This window comes from Rhinolophus hipposideros, assembly GCF_964194185.1.
Source record: "Rhinolophus hipposideros genome assembly, chromosome: 5".
Lineage (NCBI taxonomy): Eukaryota > Metazoa > Chordata > Mammalia > Chiroptera > Rhinolophidae > Rhinolophus > Rhinolophus hipposideros.
The window spans coordinates 28,244,855-28,265,711 of record NC_138051.1 but is presented as its reverse complement, the minus strand read 5'-3'; the positions used below and the strand labels follow the sequence as shown (position 1 = coordinate 28,265,711).

Below are 20,857 nucleotides of genomic sequence, written 5' to 3'. Positions count from 1 at the left end.
TGAAATGCCCTTCTTATCGTATCAGAGAGCACATGATAACGCCATGGCTTACGTGGGGATGTTAACATTGATCATGGTTAGGGAACTGTCTGCTGGGTTTCTCCACTGTAAAATTCTTGGTGTTCCCTTTCTAAGCTCCTGATTCTTTAGAATCAAGACTCTGAGTCCAGCCCACACTCAAGGTGGGGCAGGAGGGATTAACGTCATCCTCTTGAGAGGAAAAAATATCTACACACGAGTCTGTTTTGGACTATGTCTTTGAAAACTAAGAGTTCAACCAACTCTATGACAGGCATAGTCCAAGAGTGGGAATGTGAAATGTCATATCACATGACTGTGTGTGGATGAAGGCCAGCTGCTCCTTGTACCATCATTCTCCCTGGGAGGGAGAGACACAACATATTCTGGACCAAATATGGGAACACATATTTTGTTTTATCGTCAGTCTCAGCAGATCAGGGATGGAGTATGAAACCATACACATAGTTGTGTTGTTTTTTTTACCTCCTCTTGCCATGAAACTGACTTTCTGATATCATTACCACACGGTAGAAACACAGTCTATTTCACTTGCATCACCAGAGGCTCCTTGAATGTGAATCTGATGCTCATGATAGCCTTTCTATTCTCTATTTCTATTCTTTCTGTTGGTCTGAAATCCTTAGCACACATTTTCTGTTGAAAAGAAGGTTGAGAAAGATTAACAGGTATTAATGTAAACTGTTAAGAAATATTATTGAGATTTCTTCCTGTATTCGTTTGCTAAAGCTGCCATAACAAAATACCACAACCGCTAATGTTAATGTCTTGTATGAAACAAGGGATGGCTTAAACAACAGAAATTTATTTCTGACCACTCTGGAACTCCAAGATCAAGATGTCGGCAGGTTTGGATTCTCTGAAGGTCTCTCTCCGTGGCTTGCAGATGTGCACCTTCCCACTGTGTCCTCACATGGCCTTTGCTTTGTGTGCACCCATCACTGGTATCTGTCTCCTTTGTGTGTCCCAATGTTCTCTTTATGAGAATGACAGTCAGATTGGATTAAGGCCTATTCCAACAGGCTTATTTGAACTTATCCATGTCCTTAAAGGTCCTATCTCCAATGACAATCACTCTCTGAGGTTGTAGAAGTTAGGGCCTCAACATCTGAATCCGTGCACAGGCGGACACGATTCAGTCCATAACACTCCTTGAGATCAACAAGACTGAACTTGCTTTGAAACCCAAAGATTCACGTAGTAAATCATGGTTGTTTCAAGTTTTTATGTTGAGTGTAGATGTGAACTTGTCTATTTTCAGAGCCCTATGATTTTCTTCCCTGGGAAGCATTATGTTAGTGTGTGCAGGGGCTCAATAGGGGTAGAAAGATTGGGGTAGACCACTCAGAAAGTGGAATAAGAATTAAGAGAAAATAATGTACATGAGAGGCCAAGTGATCAGGTGTTTTAGTCATTAGGACCTAGAATGAAGTTTATGCCGCCCTAAGTGTGATCATCATGGATTTATGTAAAGATTATCAATGTGTAAAAAGCTCCATGAGCTTCTTTTTGTCCATAAGAGAAAGTCCAAAATCGCATGGCCTTACGACAACTTCCCACCTTACCAAGGTCCTCTGCTCTCGCTCTCTCTGCTGGTCACCTCCATGTTCCACAGGATCAGTCCTCACCCAATGATTGACAGGAGTAGGAGGTATGCCCTTATGAGGGTAACCAACTCTTCTGGTTTGCCTAGGACAGAGCACTTTCCTGGGATGTCGGTCTTTCAGTGCTAAAACTTGCAGTCCTGGGAAACAGGGATTCTTGGTCACTCTGAGTCCAGCGTCCTTGCCATTTGACAGGGATCACTCTGAAACTCAAACTATTGCTCACAGTTCCTCCGCAGGATTGACCTCAGTTTTCTGTAGAGATAACCCACTTGATAACGTACGTTTTATAAGTTATCTTCCCTTCTGTCCCACCCCTCCCATGCCCCTAACATTGCTTCCCAGGACCATCTCCAAAGAAACTATTTGTTTCTTGAGTGTGCTTCTGAAGTAGCCAACCTAAGAGAGTTATTGTACCTTGATCATATAGACGAGGGGCCTTGAAATAAAAGACATGGGTTGAGAGAAAGTTGTTGCATATAAGAGGTGCTGCTGATACAGTTACAATGACACAGAGCCTTGGGATCGTTGCACAGGTGGGCCTGGACAGTATGGCCTGGGGAGCAGGAGGGGTGAGGATAGAGGCCCTATGAAAGTTTTGGGACAAGGGGGTAGTGGCTGGACTTTTATCTACTGTTGGATGAGTCATTTGTGCTTGGGGGAAGCAACTAGTGTGTCCGAAATGCTGACAAGTTTAGTATCTCTGATGAAGGGGCAATGGCTCTTGCTTCAGGTGGGGAGCTTCAGAGGAGGGCACAGGGGGTTGCAGCAGATCAGGGAGGTGACAAGAGCTTGGGGCCAGGGTGGTTGCAACAGGCTGGGGAAAGTTGAGAACAAAGTTCAATGCTATTCCTTTGTGGAAGCATGGATGTGTGGAGGGAAGTACAAAGGTGACCCTCAGAATAATACAGTGATATTTCTTGTTTGGAGACGTGGAGGTGAGTCAGGTAAGTATCACTCAGGCGTCTAGCGGGGCCAACACCGTGCCATCCACGTCTGCTGTGGTGCTGTGGCTCATGGTGACGGGAAGCCCAAGGGACTATGGCCGTGCAGAGGATATGAGTAGCTCTGTACTGTACATGTTTGAAGGCTAGAAGGACATGTATCAGAGACTTCAGTGGAACCCTCCCATGAAGGATGCATGGAGACCCAGATCCTAACATGTTTCAAGATGTGATTGTCTTCCCAGGTTCTTCCCCAGCTTTGGGTCCAGGAGGAAAGAAATCAGACATGACTGCCACTCTCAGGGCTGTGTCGTGGGCATTTAGAGGTCTTCATTGCTCCTCAGTCCCTCTCTCAGCCAGAATGAGCAGCCAAAGAGCAGATGGGCGCTGTGCCCTGGCTGAGAAAGTGGCTGTGATCACTGGGTCCACAAAAGGGTGAGTGAATGGGAGTTCCTGGTGCCTCGTGACCAGGAGATGTTAGTGTCCCCATCCCAGAGCAGGGATGCCATTCTCACACATCCCTGCCTGACACCCCCACCTCAAAACAGCCCTGGCATTTCCAAAGAACTCCAAGTCCGAGAATCGCTCTCTAACACACCTGGTGTCTAAGTTCCAAGAATGATGTTGTTGGGAAACCAGGTGCTTCTGAGTTGGTCAGGTAGTGTCTGATCTAGTCTCTGCACTAACTGGCTGGGTAACCCCAAGCTATTTAACTTTATCACAAATTATTATTAAAATAGAGCTAACATACAATATTGTGTTAGTTTCAGGTATATACCATAGTTATTCAACGTTAAGCTATTTAACTTCTTACCATCATCAAAACAGCACTTTTTCCCCATCCATCATGGGCACTCGGCCCTCAGTCTTTTAGGGTTCTGGTCTAACAGGGAGGAGAAGCCAGAGACCTATTTGTGTCTCAGACTCAGGGCTCTCGTTGACTGCGAGTGCCAATGGCACAAGGACATGTATCGAGACCAGTTCAGAGAGCTTTTATTGATGAACCTTTCCTCTTCACATCTCTGCCTATGTCCCTTTAATTCCACTCATCCTCTAACTGCAACAATGGGCCACAATCTGTAACAAGTTACTGCAGGCTGGGGAGGGATGAATTCTGGGTCCATTGCTTCAGGGGTTCCGTCTTCCTTTTTGACCTTTCATGATCTCTAACATCACCAATTATCACCCTTGTATTGTAGAACTCGTTAATCAATCCAGACTTCTGAGAGCCCCATGATGTTTGAAAACTTTGTGTGTATTCCCATATCCAGCCTTCCATAGCAAATGAAGACATATCCATATCAAATGAATACATTAAAAATTCCAAGCTGCCCAGACAGTTTATACAAGAGGGGAACTACGCCTTCTGTCCTTTATCACAGGGGCTCAACCTGCCCCAGTCAAGAGTGCCTCAGACCTCCTTACCAAGGAGAAGGAGAGGGGGGCTGCACACGTTCTTTGGCAGAATAGTTTTAAAGGGCAGAGCAGAGGAAAGCTGTTAGGCTTAGAAAAGTGCAATGTATCCCAGAGGCCTTGGCTAGAACAACCGGGAGAAAACGTTGGGCAGTGAAAGAGTGTCCCCAATATAGGCTGTGTGCCCAGCGAGTTTACAAATGTTCTGACAAAACGTTACTTTTTAAAAACTCCCTTTATCTAAATTGATATGCAAGTCTTCTTGTCTATAAAATATTATTATTCTACTTGTAGTTGTGGGGATTCAATGGGGAAGTCTTGTGAAGGCCTGATGTGTAGTAAGCGTTCAATAGTTCCTCTTCCCCACTGCAAGGATTTGGAGGCGGCTCTTGGGCCACATTCTGGAACTCACTTTGTGTCTCAAGACCAAGGTCCTAGGAGGGGGGTGGGGATGGAAGAGCCGTCACAGCCATGTCTGCCCACAGCATCGGCTTCGCCATCGCCAGGCGTCTGGCCCAGGACGGGGCCCACGTGGTGGTCAGCAGCCGGAAGCAGCAGAACGTGGACCGGGCTGTGGCAGCGCTGCAGGGGGAGGGGCTGAGTGTGACGGGCACCGTGTGCCACGTGGAGAAAGCTGAGGACCGGAAGCAGCTGGTGGCCACGGTGAGGGGTCGAGGGGTGGAAGGACACAGGCAGGAGAACACACAGAACCTTTTCCTCACCGTTCAGCCCTGCAGGAGCAGGGACCGGGATGGGGACAGAGCCCTAGAACACGTCCTGAGACCATGACTGCTCACAGTAACCCTAAGCAGACACTGGCTCTCTGGAAAGTAGCCAGTTCATGAGAGGACCCTCACCGTTACATCCCCTCACCACACATCCTGATAGAACGATGATTGAGGAGGGGCCTAAAGGAATTTCACATCCCAAGACCCCAGAGGGGTTCCTGGAGAAGACCTTCCTCCCCTGAGACCCTCAGCACTGAGATCCTGCCCATGGCCTATCCAGGGCACTTACCTTCACCAAGAGTTTGGTTCTCACAGGAGCCTTGTGACTGACCATTCCTGGTGGAGACACTAATCACACTAAGCTCTGCCTCAGTGGCCCGTGCACCTGGGCTCTCTCCACAGACCATCTTCACGCTCACCAGGTCTTCCTTGTCTCCCCTCCCCCCAGGCCCTGGAGCACAGTGGAGGTGTGGACTTCCTAGTGTGCAATGCTGCTGTCAACCCCCTGGTGGGGAGCACCATGGGGACCAGTGAGCAGGTGTGGGACAAGGTGAGAGGCTGCTGGGAGCTGGCTGAAGGCTGATGTGCTGGCTTTGCATGGGCTCCCGCAGGGCAAGCCCCCACCGAGCCTCTCTTCTCCCCTCCCCATGTTATTGTAAACACACGCACTGTGCCCTGATGCTCCTTTCTGGTTTGTGTGTTTTTAAGGTTAGTTCCTCACTCTTTCTGCGTTCTTTTCTCTTCCCATTCCTTTCGCATTTATTCAGCAAATACTTATTGAGGGCTTGCTTTGTGCCAGGCACTGTTCCAGGCTGTGGGAGCAGAACTGTGGGAGTAAGTCTCTGCTCTTGACAGGATTCAAAAATCATAAGGTCTATGCTCTCTGTCAACAATTTATGTTCTTACCTCCATTTACAGGGTCATATGTTGGTGGTGGTGCTCGATTGTGGTGATCTGTACCTGCTGCTAAAATTCTCTGCCTTTTATAGACAAAGTTTTCTCACTGTTCCTCCGATGAACCTGCTGCATACACCCATCAGGCCTGCACCCACCCATCAGCTTTCTGTGGGCTCGGATGTTCCAACTTGTTATGAGTCCACTTAACCATCCTTCCAGCTGGTGTTCAAAGGTCCAGGAGAGACTTTGTATAATGCTTTGAGGTCCATCTCGAGCTTCATTACTCTCCTATGTCTCATCTTCTGTTCACTCTTCTGTTTTTTTCCCTTGTCCTACTGATGGGCAAGATGGATGGATGGAGTCACGTACTTCCTGTCATTGTTAGCATTCCCTTCTGCCCCAAGCACTGGGCCAGAGTATTTCCTTCTGCCCTCCCTAGTTCTCCTCGTTCTGCTTGGTGTCCTCAGGGCTGCTGTTCTTGCTATGTACCCAGGCTGGGTGCCCTTCCAGCCCACCTCAGGAATGACCTGAAATCAGAGATCGCTGCCGCCGCTGCCAGCAGCCTCAAGGTTCTCTGGCTTCCTTAGTGTCTCGGAAGGATCATTAGTGGTTTTATAGCTGGGATTTAATTGCCGAGAGTCTCCCAACCCTCCTGATTCATTTTCCCTGTTAGTGTCTCAGTTCATAGAACCCTGACTCCTTTTTTTGTCGGTGCTGTTAGAAATCTTCCCTCCTGAAGCTGGGCACACTTGCCGACAGCCAGCCTTGCTTTCTCTGCTGCTCACCTATCCTCCAAGGACTTGCTATTCCACATGCAGTTCTGCACCACTAGACAGAAATCATCCTCTAATTACATCTGCCACCACCTTGGAGGTGAAAGACACGGTCAAATCAAGTTCAGAATTTACTCGATGATCTGCTTTTACCGGAACCCAATGTTCGGTAGGTGTCCTGTGAGGGGAATTCCTTCTCGCTCATCTTATCTTTGGGCCAGCCTGAGCACCTCTTCAGGGAGACCCCATTCTCCCCAGCAGGACGGGATCTCTCATCTACCGCCCCACCATGTCTCCTCCATGGATTCCTCCTTCTCCACGATTCCAGCATGCACCTGACTCAGGCTCACGGTCCCTAACCAGGACTTGATGGCACTGAGCTGGTCTTCCTTCTTTGCTAACAGGGCACTTCTCCTGAACAAAAGACAGACTCTCCGTTTCTCCGTGGCTCACATTTGGCTCCTGAGTCTAGGAGGGGCCTTGTCACAGCCAATCATCTGGGGAGCCAACACTCAGGGAGCTCAGGGTAGGCATCTCATGGGCTAGCAGGCTCTGTCTGAGCAGAGAGTGATCAGGAAACCCTTAGCCTAGCCTCAATTTCTTCTTATTGGGGACCTCATGCTGTTTCCCCTTTAGAATCCAAGCCACTTCTAGCATTCCTGGGGGTCATCTCAACACTGGTTCCCTGCCAACAGATGGGCCTCAGCAGAACTCAATGGAAGCACTTCCCTGCCAACATCTAAGGGAACGAGTTGTGTGGGATGAGGAGTGGGGAAAACAGTGGACAGTTACAGACATGTAACTTTAGAGACTCATTCTTTAGAGACGCAGAACACAGCTGACCTCACTAAAGACAGCGTCCCTCAGGAGGGATCCCTGGTGTGACTCCAGTCCTGGCTGGCACTCGGTCTAAGCCCTAGGTTCAGCGTCTGCATCTTTTATTGCCATTTCCTCCATATTTCTCCCCTGTCCCCAGACACACGGGGCAGAGTTGCCAGACAGAGCATCGGGGACCCTGCTGTCGGAGCCTAGTTCCAGGGTTTAGTCACAGACAGGGTCAGCATGGGCACCTAGCTCCCACAATGGCAGTTCTTTGTTGTGCCTCCCTGTTCGTGTTGGCCCCAAGAAAGCTCAGAGCCAAGTTTGCAATAACCTGGCGCTTAGGTTGGCCCTGACAGCACGTGTTCTTGTGAACGTAGAATAGAATAATACTCAGTTCCTACCACGTGCTGTGAACCGTGGGCACCAACCTCACTCTAGCTTTTTCTGCACTTATTTTCCCTAGTGTCCATGCTTCACGCATAATGATTTCTGATTTGCTTTATGCTCTTGCATTCTGAGTATGCCTTACATTCTATGGGGACAAGGCGAGAGCATCAACAATAAAAACACAGAGTTAAAAAGACGACTCTTCCAGAAATCTCCCTTGCTCTCAGCACCTAGTACTTTCCCTCCTTATGTTCTTCAATCTTTTTCCAGTGTCTTCTGCTTACATAATTATTTCTATTGTCTCGGCCAGTTTTTTTAAACGCCTGAACAAATCTTTCCTTCACCCCAGTCCCGAGCAGTTCACATATTCAGGGTTCTGCTCCCAGACCTGTCCCTTAACCAAGCTACCTATTAAACCATGAGAAGTCAGAAACAGCTCTTGCCCAGGTCAGAAGGGGGATTAGTCTGTCTGATCTGCACACATCTGGGTTTGCTGCACAAATTGTAAGGACTTCAGGTGTCTTATGAAAACAAAGCTGGGCTGCCGGTGCCCGTCTCCGCCCTCTACCTGCTCTGATTTCAGATCCTGAATGTCAATGTGAAGGCCCCAGCCCTGTTGCTGAGCCAGCTGCTGCCCCACATGGAGAAGAGAGGGTAGGCTATAGGGTAGGGTGGAGGTTGGTGGGAGCTGGGGACACTGAGGCACAGGAACTGAGTCCAGAGTGCTTAGGGCACAGCCAGGAGTGGGCGTGGACAGCACAAGTCTTTCTGAAATCTCCATGTCCCTCCTCCCTTTGTCCGCCTCAACCCACATGCAGCTATAGATTCTGATTCTGGTGGCTGCGGGATGAGGGTCAGGTTCCCGGGGCCCAGGCACGTTCTCCTTGGCCCTGACATCACCAGGCTTGGGAAGAGGATGTGCTTTAGCTCCTTAACCTTGTGGGCTTTTCATCCACACCCTCACCTACTTTGGTTTAGTCAGAGCTGAACAATCCCTTTTCACCAACTTACAACCTATGACAGGGTTTGCCCCATTTCTGCCCAAAGGGAGAAGCCACCCCAAGCCCTCCTCGTTCGTTGCTTCTTGGTCTAGGAACTCTGCCTCTGTTCCAGATCCTGCATATCTGAGCACACTTTACACATGTTCCCAGGGGTCTCATGACAGGAACTCGGGCCACCACCTCCCTTGGATCCCATCTGCTCCTCTGACCCCTTCACACAGGCATACCCTGTAGGAAGTAGCTGAGGACTGTCTGGAGAGAAGAGAAAGTTGCTATCATTTCTTGTCTCCTCCTGCCCCATCTGCTCTGAGAGGTGGCCCGTTGATAAGGATTCCCCTTTGGCCATGTTGCCTCTTCACCAAGCCCACTCAGCGCATTTCCCCACAGCTGGCTTGGCTATCGTTCCCCCATGAAGAGGCAGCTTGTTCTAGCTTGGACATTGGGTCAGAGAGATAAGGTTGTAATCCCAGCTCTGCCACTCACTGGCTGGGTGACTAAACCGCTCCGAGTCTCAGTGTCTTTAGCTGTGAAATGGGAATAATAGTAGGACTGTGTGAGGATTGCGTTATTCAATGACTGCATTATAGCCCTTCAATCAATACTGACTTATGAGCTTCCTCTCTCCTTTTGTGTTTGTCTGTCTCCTCTCAGGAGGGGTGCTGTCATCCTGGTCTCTTCCATTTCAGCTTATTTACCACAAGTGGTGAGTGCTTGCTCTGTGTGTCCTGGTTGGGAAAGGGTGTGGTAGTTCCCCAAGCCTGGGGCAGACCCCCTCTTAGTCCTGCTGCCCTGGGCAGAACTGGTGCCCATGTGGCTGCTGGGTCGCTCACACCGGCTTCTGTTCTCAGACCAGGCTGAGGAGTACGTCTGAGCTCTGGGCTGGGCCAGGTGTGATTCTCTGTAGGTGAGAAATCCAACTGACACTTCCTTTCACCCTCATCACCTCCTAATCACTCTTAATCCCATGTCAGGCGCTGGGTGCCTACAATGTCAGTAAGACAGCCCTGCTGGGCCTCACGCGGACGCTGGCGTTGGAACTGGCCCCCAGGGGCATCCGGGTAAACTGCCTGGTTCCGGGAATAATCAAGACTGACTTCAGCAAAGTGGTGAGAAGTGGGGCATATACCCTGTTCCCTAGGCTGGCGCATGGAAACACTGCCCGAGGACTAATGGGGAAAGGGGACACATCCTTACAGCTGAGGTCCTCACCATCCTCTGAACTCAGCCATGACCCAGTCCATCAACACTGAGAAGGACAAAGCTGTCAAGCGGCCTTTGTCAGGTCACTATCTCGGGGGCCCTCCCATCGCCTTGTTTAGCAGCACTGACTCTTTTACCTCTTCCTTTTGTTAAGTTGCATGAGAATGAGGCTCTCTGGAACAACTTCAAAGAAAACCATCAGCTGCAGAGGCAAGTGGGGTTTGGTGCTTTGGTGGTCTGCGTACAGTTGTGGAAGGTTGGCCGAGTCTGACCCAAGAGCAGACCTCTTTCTGTGTATTGGCCATTTATTTTTCTGAATTCTGGGTTCCACACAGGCCCGGAGGGTGCAAGTAGTCTTGCTGCATCTGCCCTGTCCCTCCCTGGAGCCCATTCCCACCGCAGAGTCCTGTTAGCCCCAGCGCACGATCAGAATGTGCGATCGCTGATGCTATGTTCTGTGCTCCTTCCATCCAGGATGGGGCAGCCTGAGGACTGTGCAGGCCTCGTGTCCTTCCTGTGCTCTCCAGATGCCAGCTACATCACCGGCGAGAATATCGTGGTGGCTGGATTCTCCCCTCGGCTCTGACGGGGTTCGGGGGCTACAGAGCTGTGGGTCTGGGCCTCAGAGCCTGAGGGTGGGTGGGCTAGGGGATCATTGCGGTCTGGGGACAGAATCCAAAGCTCTTCCAGTCTAGCAATGTGGAGGTTCGCTCATGCCAGCCTTGAGGAAGAACCTCCAATAGTCTCATCCTTGGGACCCTCTGTGTCTCTTCCATGTTGAAATATTAAATGTACAATTCTACTTTCTAGCCAAAAATCCTGTTCTTCCGTTTATTTCTGTTTGTTTCCTATTACATGATAAATTCCTGTTCCCTGACCCTCCATTTTGTCCTAATATATCAATAGCCCCTTTTTATTTCCTCCTTAAAATAATCTAGATTGCACAATAAAACCCTTAAATCACTCTTTTATAAGTGTCATTAGTTTTTTTTTTCTCACTGCTCTCCTCTGTACCTGTTTGTGAGAACACATGTGCTTAATCAATCCAAATCTCTTTCTTTTTTTTGTTTTTTGTTTAACTATACCTCAATTGTTGTGGAAAACTGGAGAAATTAAGGCTTCCAATATAATTTTGACTTTTAATATCACTTCACAGTCTTTTTACAGGGTCCTACTTGGGACCATCTACCTTTCTCTTAAACATGTATTAAAATGTTTAACCAATTGTATTAGTGTAACAAATTACCACCGACTCAGTGGCTTAAACAACAGATACTTATTTCCTTACAGTTCTGGAGGCTAGACGTCCAAGAACCAGGTGTCAGAAGGGTTGATTTCTCGTGAGGCCTCTTTCCTTGTCTTGAAGATGGCTGCCTTTTTCCTCTGTCTTCACATGGTCTTTCCTCTGTGCATGTCTGTGTCTTAACTCCCCTTCTTATAAGGACACCAGACATATTGGATTAGGGCCCACTCCAATGACATAATTTAACCTTAATTACCTCTCTAAAGACCCTATCTTAAAATACAATCACACTCTGAGAAACTAGGGGTTAGGAGTTCACCATATGAATTTGAGGGAGGGGACACAGTTCAGCCTATAACATCAATCTTTTCAAGCCCACTTCCTCACCACCCCAACCTCCATCTTCAAAGAGGAGGCAGGAACAATAATCTGATAACTGCAACTCCTTGCCTCTCCCACCACCTTATGAATCTGTCTGTGAGGGGTTCTCTTTTCCTCACTCTTTCACATCAGTGAAGGGTATCCTTCCCCAACCCACTACAAGCCAAGGTGGTTCCCACCTCTGCTCTAACCGGACTTCTCAACTCTTTGGGGTCCTTGAGATCAGTTATCCCTTATTTGTTGTTTCAATCCCTCCAGTGGCAAAGTGAAGCCAGAGCAATTGTTCTACCACATCTGGCCCCACAGATCCCAAACAGCCTGTGCAGCAAGGAGAGATCCTTTTTATGTTATTTTGTGTTTGGGATTCTGCTTGTGGATTGGGGCACCTTGCCTGCAGCAGGTATTCCATGCAATTATTTCCTCCAGTGTCTGTGAGAGGAAGGAGGCTCACCTGATGGCTTCTCCCTCTTAGTGCCTATATTCTTCCATTCCCTTTGGAGATCGGAGCAGGTAGGGAGGCTGCGTGGGCAGTTCTGTGCGTACTGTCTCAGTTTTGGTTTGGGAGGCTGTCGGCAGAGTTACTTCTCTTCCTGAGTCAGGAGGAGGAGTTGGTGAGCTCTCAGAACTGTTTTCTGACTTTTTGGTACCCTTGTTTCCAGAGGCACGGGTACTCCCTGCTCCCTTACAAAATTGCTTTCACTTTATGTCAAAAAAAAGAAAAAAATCACTTGAAGTTTGGAAGTAGGCAGAAGAGCTGGGAGAATATTTTCAGTGCATTGTTGCAGTGTGGGGATTGACTTTCTGTCTGAGCAAAGATTAACGTGTAGATTTTTATCTGTTAGAGATGCAAATAATTCTGTTAGAAGAGATTGTCCCAAAGGTTATGGTTTATTTTCCTGTTGGACATTAACCAGTTTTGTGTCTATCTGTAAAATTTTATTCTAACATTTCTTATAAATACCTAGCTTCTCAAATGTTCTTTGAATTGGTCATAACACCTGATTGGTTCTCTCATTAATTAATGAGTTGAGTAAGACTTTAACACTTGTTCATTTTCTATTTTTACAACAGTCACAACATTATTTTTGGAAATTATATTTTAACACTGATGTATTGTGTGTAGCAGTAAACAGAAAGGTGAGGCTATTAAACTTTGCAGTAGAGCCATTTTTATTAATTATGCTGCAGAATTTCTTTCTATTTCTTTATCTTTTCATGTAAAAATTATTTAAATTCTCTAATTAATAAAGAGAAAGCTCCCCAGTAATCCTTTATCATTCTGTAGCTACCATGTAATACTTTTTCCTTGACAAAATGTTTTTATAAGGTTGTCTAAAAAGTTGTCTGAGACCAAATGTCTAAGGCAATACATGAAAAATATCATTGAGTATGTAAAGTTAATGTTAAAAGAGTGTGAAAGTTTCATGCCTATTCGAGGTAATTACAATGACAAGAAGGTTCTTTATGCTTTCTTCCTGACTTCACTTTCCTTGAAGTTGTGACCTCTGCTGGGGAATTTCCAAATCTCCAATGACCCTTTACCTCAATCAGCTTTTCTAGCTCTCAAAGTAAGTGAAAACTTCCGGTGCAATGCCTCTACACAGACTTTCTCTTGCATCACCGTAGAAACAAGAATCTCACTGTGGAAAAAAAATCCCATTATAATGAGGAAGACCACTGAAAATATGGACTAATGAGTTGAACAGCAAATAGAGTAGAACTGGTATTAGAAAGGGACTGAGTGACAGCAAGGGAAGTTAAAGGAAGAAGATAGGATATATTTCTGGCCTGAGATGGGAAGAGACAAAATGTAGAGTCTAATTCTTGTCCTATATGCCTGAGTTCTTACATTCCACAGGACCTGGCTGTAGGTTCCCACTGGGGTGAAGGACCAGCAATGATAACAAGCAGAGTACTCATGACCTTGAGTGGCTTCTACATATTATTTTGGGAGAAGCAGCAAAAACGACCTGTGAGATTTAATTAGTATTATGGATTGAATGTTTGTGTTTCTACAAAATTCATATCTTGAAATATAAGCCCCAATGTGATAGTGTTTGGAGGTGGGCCTTTGGGAGGTAATTAGGTCATGAGGGTGGAGCTCCCAAGATGGGATTAGTGCTGGGTAAGAGAGACCAGAAAGCTCTCTTTCCACCCTGTGAGGATACAATGAGAAGTCAGTCTGCAACCCCAAAGAGGGTTTTCACCAGACCTTGACCAAGCTGGCACCCTGGTCTCAGACTTTCAACATCCAGAATGTGAGAATAAATTTCTGTTGTTTATTTATCAAAGTACCAGTCTATGGTACTTTGTTAGACAGTCCAAACAAAGGGATTGTGCAAATTGATAAGAAGAATACTAATGCCTAAGTAGATAGATGGGCAAAGTGGTGAAAAATAGTACATAACGAGGAAATCTAACTGGTTGATAAACACATGAAAAAGTTCAACTTAATCAGTAACCAAGAACTGTAAATAAAACAATGACTTACTATTGTTGCCCATCAAAATGACAAGAATTTAAAGGCACAATACTTACAATGGTGACGAGGGATGAGATGAGTGATGAGACAGTAAAGAGTTAACGGGAGCAGGCTCCTGAGCTGGCAGGATGGGACAGGCAAGGAGTTAACAGGAGCGAGTTTGTGAGTTAGCAGGAATGAACTAAACATCAACTGCTTGGCTCTGACGCCCCTGGCCAGCAGGGCACCTGCAAGCTGACAAGCGCCTCACATCCATCATAGGTGGGAAGAGTACAGTTTCCAATCTCAGTGGCAACCCCTGCACATCACAGATGGGAACAGAATCGTTCCCAGGAGAAGACAATTGTAATGGCAGCCTCCCTGCAAACTGACAAGCACTCCACTTCCTGCGTGGAAAAGCATAAACCCCAGCATTCTTTCTCACTGGTGCAGCTCCCCCTATCAGGTTCTGCCCTGGCACAGCTCCGTTTGCCAGTATCTGCCTTACCCTCTGTTTCATCAGCTGTTTCCATCAGACTCTGCCCTGGCAAACTTCTGCCAGTATCTCTCTTACCCCTCTGTCTTGGCTGTCCCTATCGGGCTCTGTCCTGACAAAACTTCTCTTTGCCAGAACTCTCTCTCTCTCTCTCTGCCTGACTTTCAATAAAGCTTTCTTGCTCTCCCACTTTGTGAATTCTTTTCATGTTTTGCGAACGACCAGGCGTTAATTCTATGCCAATGCAATGAGTACATTCATACATTTTTGGCGGAACTGGAAACTACAACTTTTCAGGAAATCAATTTGGCATTATGAATTAAGAACTTCATTTAACCCAAGATTTCCACTTATAAGGGTCTATATGTAAGAAATAATTTATGAAATATTGAGTGAGTGCAAAATTATTTATAAAATCAAAATATTGGAAATATAATAGCATGAATGCCCCCAAATACAGAAGTTGTTAATTATGTGTGTCCTGCCAATCTCCCCTCGCTCATTTCACTTCAATCATACTGTGCTCTGTGCTGCTACCTGAGTGGGCCAGGCTTTCTTCTGCATTAGGATAATTGGACTTACTCTTTTCTCTTCTTGGAATACTCTCCTCCTATATACCTGCGTGGTTTGCAATCATACCTCATCCAAGTCTTTATTCAAATGTCACCTTCTTAGTGACACCTTTTCAAAAACTGCACCCCTCTAACGTATTCCTTTTCCTGGCTTCATTTTCCTTCCTAGCCCTTATCACCATCTAACATTCTATGCAGGACCTCGATTACGAGTCAATCTATCTACAAAGTTCATCATTCTCTAGTTGCCTTGATAAAGGTTTTAAATTTTAAAGCCCAATTAAATTCTTCATTTCATTGCACTGCAAATTATTGCATGTTTCTAAAAATAACACAGAAAAAAGGACTTTTAAGTCAAATCTAGATTTAAACCGGTAGAGACTCCATCATGTGAAATTGGCTAAGTGAGAAGCCCTCTGTCCTTATTGTGTGATAGTGACGTAGCTGGTTAACCTCTTCCTACTGCAGCTTAGCTGTCTCAGACCAAATGTCTCTCGAAGCTGGAGCTTTAGGAAATGTGGTGGAAAAATACCAGAATGTTAGAAGAAAAATATTGGAAGTTTCTTGAAGGTGTTGGTAAAGTCTTACAAAACAGAGACACACTTCGGTTTGAGCTGACCTGGCTGAAAGCAGAAAGGGCACAGTATACTGCGTTTATAGGGGCCTTGATCACAATTGCATTCACCATGAGGTCCAGGGATGGGCACTCCTACAGCCATGCAATGCAGGGCAGTGGCAGTGCTGCAGGGGTGGGGCCGAGTGTGACAGGCACTGTGTGCCTGTGGAAGGACCTGGAGCGGCTGCTGACTATGGTGAGGGGGGAGAGATGAGAACACACAGACCCAGGCCAGACGAGGTGGGGCTCTAAGTCAAAATGCTCCTTTCCTTAACCTGGTTTTGGATGTCTCCTATGTGCCAGACATATGCTAATGCCCTAGCACATTACTAAGTGAGCCATTCAATGTTGTTATAACACCTTTATGGTGGGAAACAGACCTAGGCAGGTTAAGTGACAGGGAAGATTTTGAACGAAGGTCTGCCCGACTCCTAACCCACTTTCTTAACCATTTAATTCTGGGCCTGGAAGGACCCTGCAGAGAACAGATGCCCCAAGGCTCGGTAAAACTAGGACAATGCCCGTGGCAGGGACAGCCCTATGGACTGGAGCAGGGGACATGCCAGGTTGGGGAGGTCATTATTGTCACTGTGGGAGTAAGCACTGTTCAAGAGGCTCTCTGGCAACAGGTCATTTTTGGTCATTTTTTGGGGGGGGGTTCTTTCTTTTTTTTAGGAGGGTACAGCTAACAGTGCCCCAATGGGGGGACCAAACCAGCAACCTTGGTGTTACTAGCACCACACTCTAACCAACTGAGGTAAACATCCACCCTGGGAAATGGTCATTTTTGAAGAGAGTCTTTAAGGGGAGGGGAATCTGCCAGATATATTTTCCAGAGAAGAGGCTCCAGGTACGGGACTTAAGAGTGAAGTCTCCCAGAAATGAGGGAGCACTAAGAAGGGGGTTCTGCCTGGAAGTTTAAGGGGAGGAGGAAAGCACAAGCCCAGCAGGGCTGGAAACTGTGAGTTTAGGTGAAGTGCAGGGTTGTAACTGGTCGCTGTCCAGTTTTCTCCCAGTGTGTCTTAGGGTGAGAGAACCAAGCATGTGGCCCCAATGAAGCCAGCAGGAAATGTCACTCAGTGTTTCAGTACCCACATGGCAGGGATCTGGTCAGCTAAGCACCCCTAGATGACTGTGAAGGGAGGGAGGATGTTTCTGATCCTAAATTTCATCTCTTCCTCACTCTTTTTGCTGCCTCTATCTTCCCCCAAATCCCAGGGCCTGGAGCATTGTGGGTTAGTTGACTTCCTAAAGAGCAACACCAAGGTCAATACCTGGCAGGAGCCCCTCGAAATCAATAAGCAGGTATAAGACAAGGTGAGGCCCCAGGAGTATGGAACTGTGGGGTTCTCTCAGTGCCTCATCTCTACTCACATACCTGAGTGTGTTCCCACCTGAGAGAAGGGAACTCCACCAAGCTCACCATCCAGCTGGAATCCACCAGGCATTACAGGGGCTCCTGCGGCCACTGCTATTCTGAAAGCCCCTCTGAGACAGGTCAGCACAATCCTGACCTTTTCCCTCTTCACTGTGGGTCCTGTGATCAGCGTGAGACATTCCTTCCTGAAGGAGCTTTCTTCTGTTGGCCATCCCCCAACCTCCTTCCTCCTTGAAGATCCTGCCCCACTTTCTCTGATCGGTTCTTACATTTTGTGGTCTTTCCAGCCCAGCTCTGCCCCTATGGTCCCCTGCCCAGCCTCCAACTTTGATAGGACACTCAAATTTCAGCATCTGCCTCTGAACAGAGCCCCACATAGCGCTGGTGTTTATGGTGCCATGCAAATTCTCACCTCTACTCATTAACGCAGACACTAACACATCAGCTTTCCTAATGTCCTTTCCCGATACTATTTTCCCTGACCTGATTTTCTGGAGGGAAGTGTGCCCTGCAGAGAGTCTATGCCGTGAAGGACAGTAAGGGGGTTCTTAAGCAAGTATTCCTGGAGGACAGGGTATATCCCTCAGATCCTGTTCCTCCACGACTCTGGGCCACACTCTGGGAGAAGAGCAGCACAGACCCCCAGCTCCTCCCCACAGACTTCAGGCAAGCCAAGGACCTTCCAGCTGCCTTCCCCTCCTTGCTCTGATTTCAGATCCTGAGTGTCAATGTGAAGGCCCAGCCCTGCTGCTGAGCCAGCTGCTGCCCCCCATGGAGGAGAGGGTGGATGAGGGCTGGGAGAGCTATGGAGGTGGGGTGACTCTTCCTTGCTCTTCTCCTCTATGGCAATGGGACACTCAGAGAAGGGGCCTTGAAGTGGAATATCCCAAGGAGGTACAGGTAGGAGTGTGCTCTGGATGCCAGGATCTCCTGTTTCCTCCTGAACCATATCTTCAGTCCACTTGGTCCCCGCTGATGTAATCAACCCAGTGAAATGGAATTTGGAGGAACCGTGGCTAGCAGATTCCAAAACCACAGAGGAGCTTTGATCACTTCTGATGTGGTCTGTGCTCGAGAATGGCAGGGTAGCTGTCAAGGGATGAGCCACGGTGTTGTAACCCAGAGTGCCTAACCCACCAAAGAGGCCAGAGGATGTCCCTTCAGTCCCTCCCCTGCATGCCTCTGAAGTCTGGTATGACAGAGCTTCTCCCGCTTTTGCTCTTATTCTGTCTGAGTCAGCAACCAGTTCCTGTTCCTGCTCTAGAGTTAGATTTGGAAGTCAGATGATTCTAAATGCATATCCCTCCCAAGGGAGTAGCCGTCCCAGGGGCAGGTGACCACTGCTTCACCTGCTCATCGATTGCTCCACAGTCTGTTCTCCAGAGATCAACCTGCTGATTGGCCCTGCCCCTGTGACTGGTTCCAGGAGCTCCTGGGGTTTCCCAGCAGGGGAGGCTATATCAGCACCCTCCCAGAGGTCCAGCCTCCACAAAGAATCCACTTCTCCCCAGAGACCCTGGCACCATCCCCACTTTCCCCTCTTTTCCTTATGGTTCAGTTCTGTCTCCTTGACAGAACTTGGAGAAGCCCTTTTTCTGGAAGCACCTGGCTTCTGGGTTGTGCTCACTTTCCACCTCGTCACACCTGTTGTCTCCTCACAGGGGAGACTCTGTCGTGCTGATTGCCACTGCTCAAACAGTGAGTGGGGAGCTTCAGAATGGGGCAGTGGAGTGGATGCCAGGGTGCAGGGAAGTGAATCTTAATCCCATGTGATAATCAAAATCCAAGTACACAGCATTGTACACCTGTCCTTTCCACATTAAAATTACACTCGTTGCCATTGTCTCTCAGTCCCCACAACTCCAGGGCTGCTGGGTATGGTTGTACAGGTTGCTCACTAAACCAGGTACCCATTCCAGGGACAAGTGGGAGCTCAAATCACCCTATGATCTGCTTGTCAAGTCATGCACCCTGGCGTGGTGCTAACATTCTCCTGAGAAAGGGGATGGCTTTAACATTTGCATTCACCAAGCCAGACCCCAGTGGGGCTGTATCAGCTCAGAGGGAGTTGTGTTTAAAATTCACTCCCGGGGGCAGTACAGGCTATCAGCATCCCTACATGACGTTCCTGTGACTATCACCAGGAAGCAGATGTGATGGGACAGGAGAACGAAGGCCAGGCCCTGCGGAGGTGTCACACGTTCCAGGCACTAGTTGGCAGATAGAACTCTAAGACATATCTAGTGCAGGTGATGGGACAGTTGTTGCCGAGCAGGTTCTGAGCTGAAATTTGTGTTTGATCTGTTTTTCCCGGCAATAAACTTGCTATGAAACTCGTAACCTTGGCTGCCTTGTGAAGAAGGCAAATACGAGTATGTGCTTTACATTATCAATGAACTTGCTGAGGTTTTATTTTCTGCCTTTTGGGGTGTTTCAGAATTTAACATGCAGATCCCTGCTGGTCTCCACATACTCAAATACTCAGTTGGGTCCTCAAGAATTCTTCCCCCGTCACAGTGGTAAGCCTCTAAGCCGGGGGTGTTCAAACTTTTTTCAATGTTTTTTACCAAGGGCCATTTTGGTAAAATACACAAACAGCCGGGCCACTCACTCGAGGTGAAGTACGTATTGCCTCACCTGGTTGATTTAAGTAAACTAAATATATTTTTGGAATTTGCTGACGGCCAATTAAAAATGGATTGAGGGCCGCAGTTTGGACACCCCTGCTCTAAGCCTATTGCAATCTTATTGTTTTATTTTTTTCTTTTCTGTCTTAGAAATTGGCCATTTCTGCACTACTTCTACAATGTGGCTGCCATCGTGGGCTTCATTACCTACCAGTCCTGCTCCAAGGACATTTTTTCTAGGTCTTTGGGCGGTAAGGTGGGGGTATCTGACATGGATTTTCTTTCAGTTTCTGGAAACAAGTTAGTGTTCATATGCCTTCCAAATGAGCTTCCAGAGCATACTCATAACCCTTCTCAAGAGAGTTTACAGTGTCCTGCCCCCTTGGACACCTCACAAAGGAATTGGGCAGGGTCTCACTGCCTGACATTTTGGGGCTTTGGTGGTCCATCCCAGGGCTCTAACCAGGCAAAGAAGGTTCTCCCTCTTCCCTGGCTGGTATCTCAAGGCTCATGAAGGGGCAGTCTGTGAGGGTAAAGGGCAGAGATGCAAAACTGATGAAGCAGGAGAGGGAAACAGACTACATGACCTAAGAAAGGCAGGGAACCACTAGAGGAATAAAATCAAATGCATACGAGTTGGGAAAAGTTTCTGGGGGAGAGGAAGAGGAAAGGGAAAGAAAGAGAGTAACCATAGGTTGTGCATATGTGAAAAAATACGGATATGTGGAACTTGAAGTTTACTGGGGACCAGACTGAGCAAATTTGCATAAGGAGTCCAGGAGCATTTTGAGAAGAGAAATAAGACCCACATCCCTTTTTGATGGACTTAAAAAATCAGGTTACTGGGGGTAACTTGACCAAGGACCAATAAAGCTTCTAGCATATAATATAAGAAAATATATTCATGATCTCCTGGTAGTAAAAGATTTCTTTAACAAGATACAAGAATACCGTCCATACAGAAAAAATTAATCCATTTGATTACATTAAAATTAAAAACGTCTTTTTATCAAAAGACACTAGCAAGAGGATAAAAAAAGTAAGCCACAATGTGGGGAAAAATACAACCAATGAACAAAAGAAAATAGGCAAGAAACTCCAACTGATACTTAATAAACTAGGATTTCCGAATGACCTTAACCATATAAAAAATGCTCAGTTACATCAGTAATCAGAGAAATTCAAATAAAAAACACAATGAGATACACAAGAAAATTAGAAAAAAAATAACCTGACTGTGTCAAATGTTGGTGAACATGTGCAGCAACAGGAGTA

General features: G+C 47.1%; 1 protein-coding gene across 1 annotated transcript; it reads left to right on the top strand.

Moving 5' to 3' along the window:
* Window positions 1-2,873: 2,873 nt before the first annotated feature.
* Window positions 2,874-10,394, top strand: LOC308497677 (dehydrogenase/reductase SDR family member 2, mitochondrial-like; the record flags this gene model as incomplete). Its single annotated transcript, XM_081048593.1, has 8 exons — window positions 2,874-3,022; window positions 4,486-4,663; window positions 5,177-5,278; window positions 8,191-8,261; window positions 9,260-9,311; window positions 9,580-9,714; window positions 9,963-10,018; window positions 10,283-10,394. 8 exons carry the CDS (start codon window positions 2,874-2,876, stop codon window positions 10,392-10,394), a joined length of 855 nt encoding a protein of 284 aa, XP_080904719.1.
* Window positions 10,395-20,857: the final 10,463 nt, after the last annotated feature.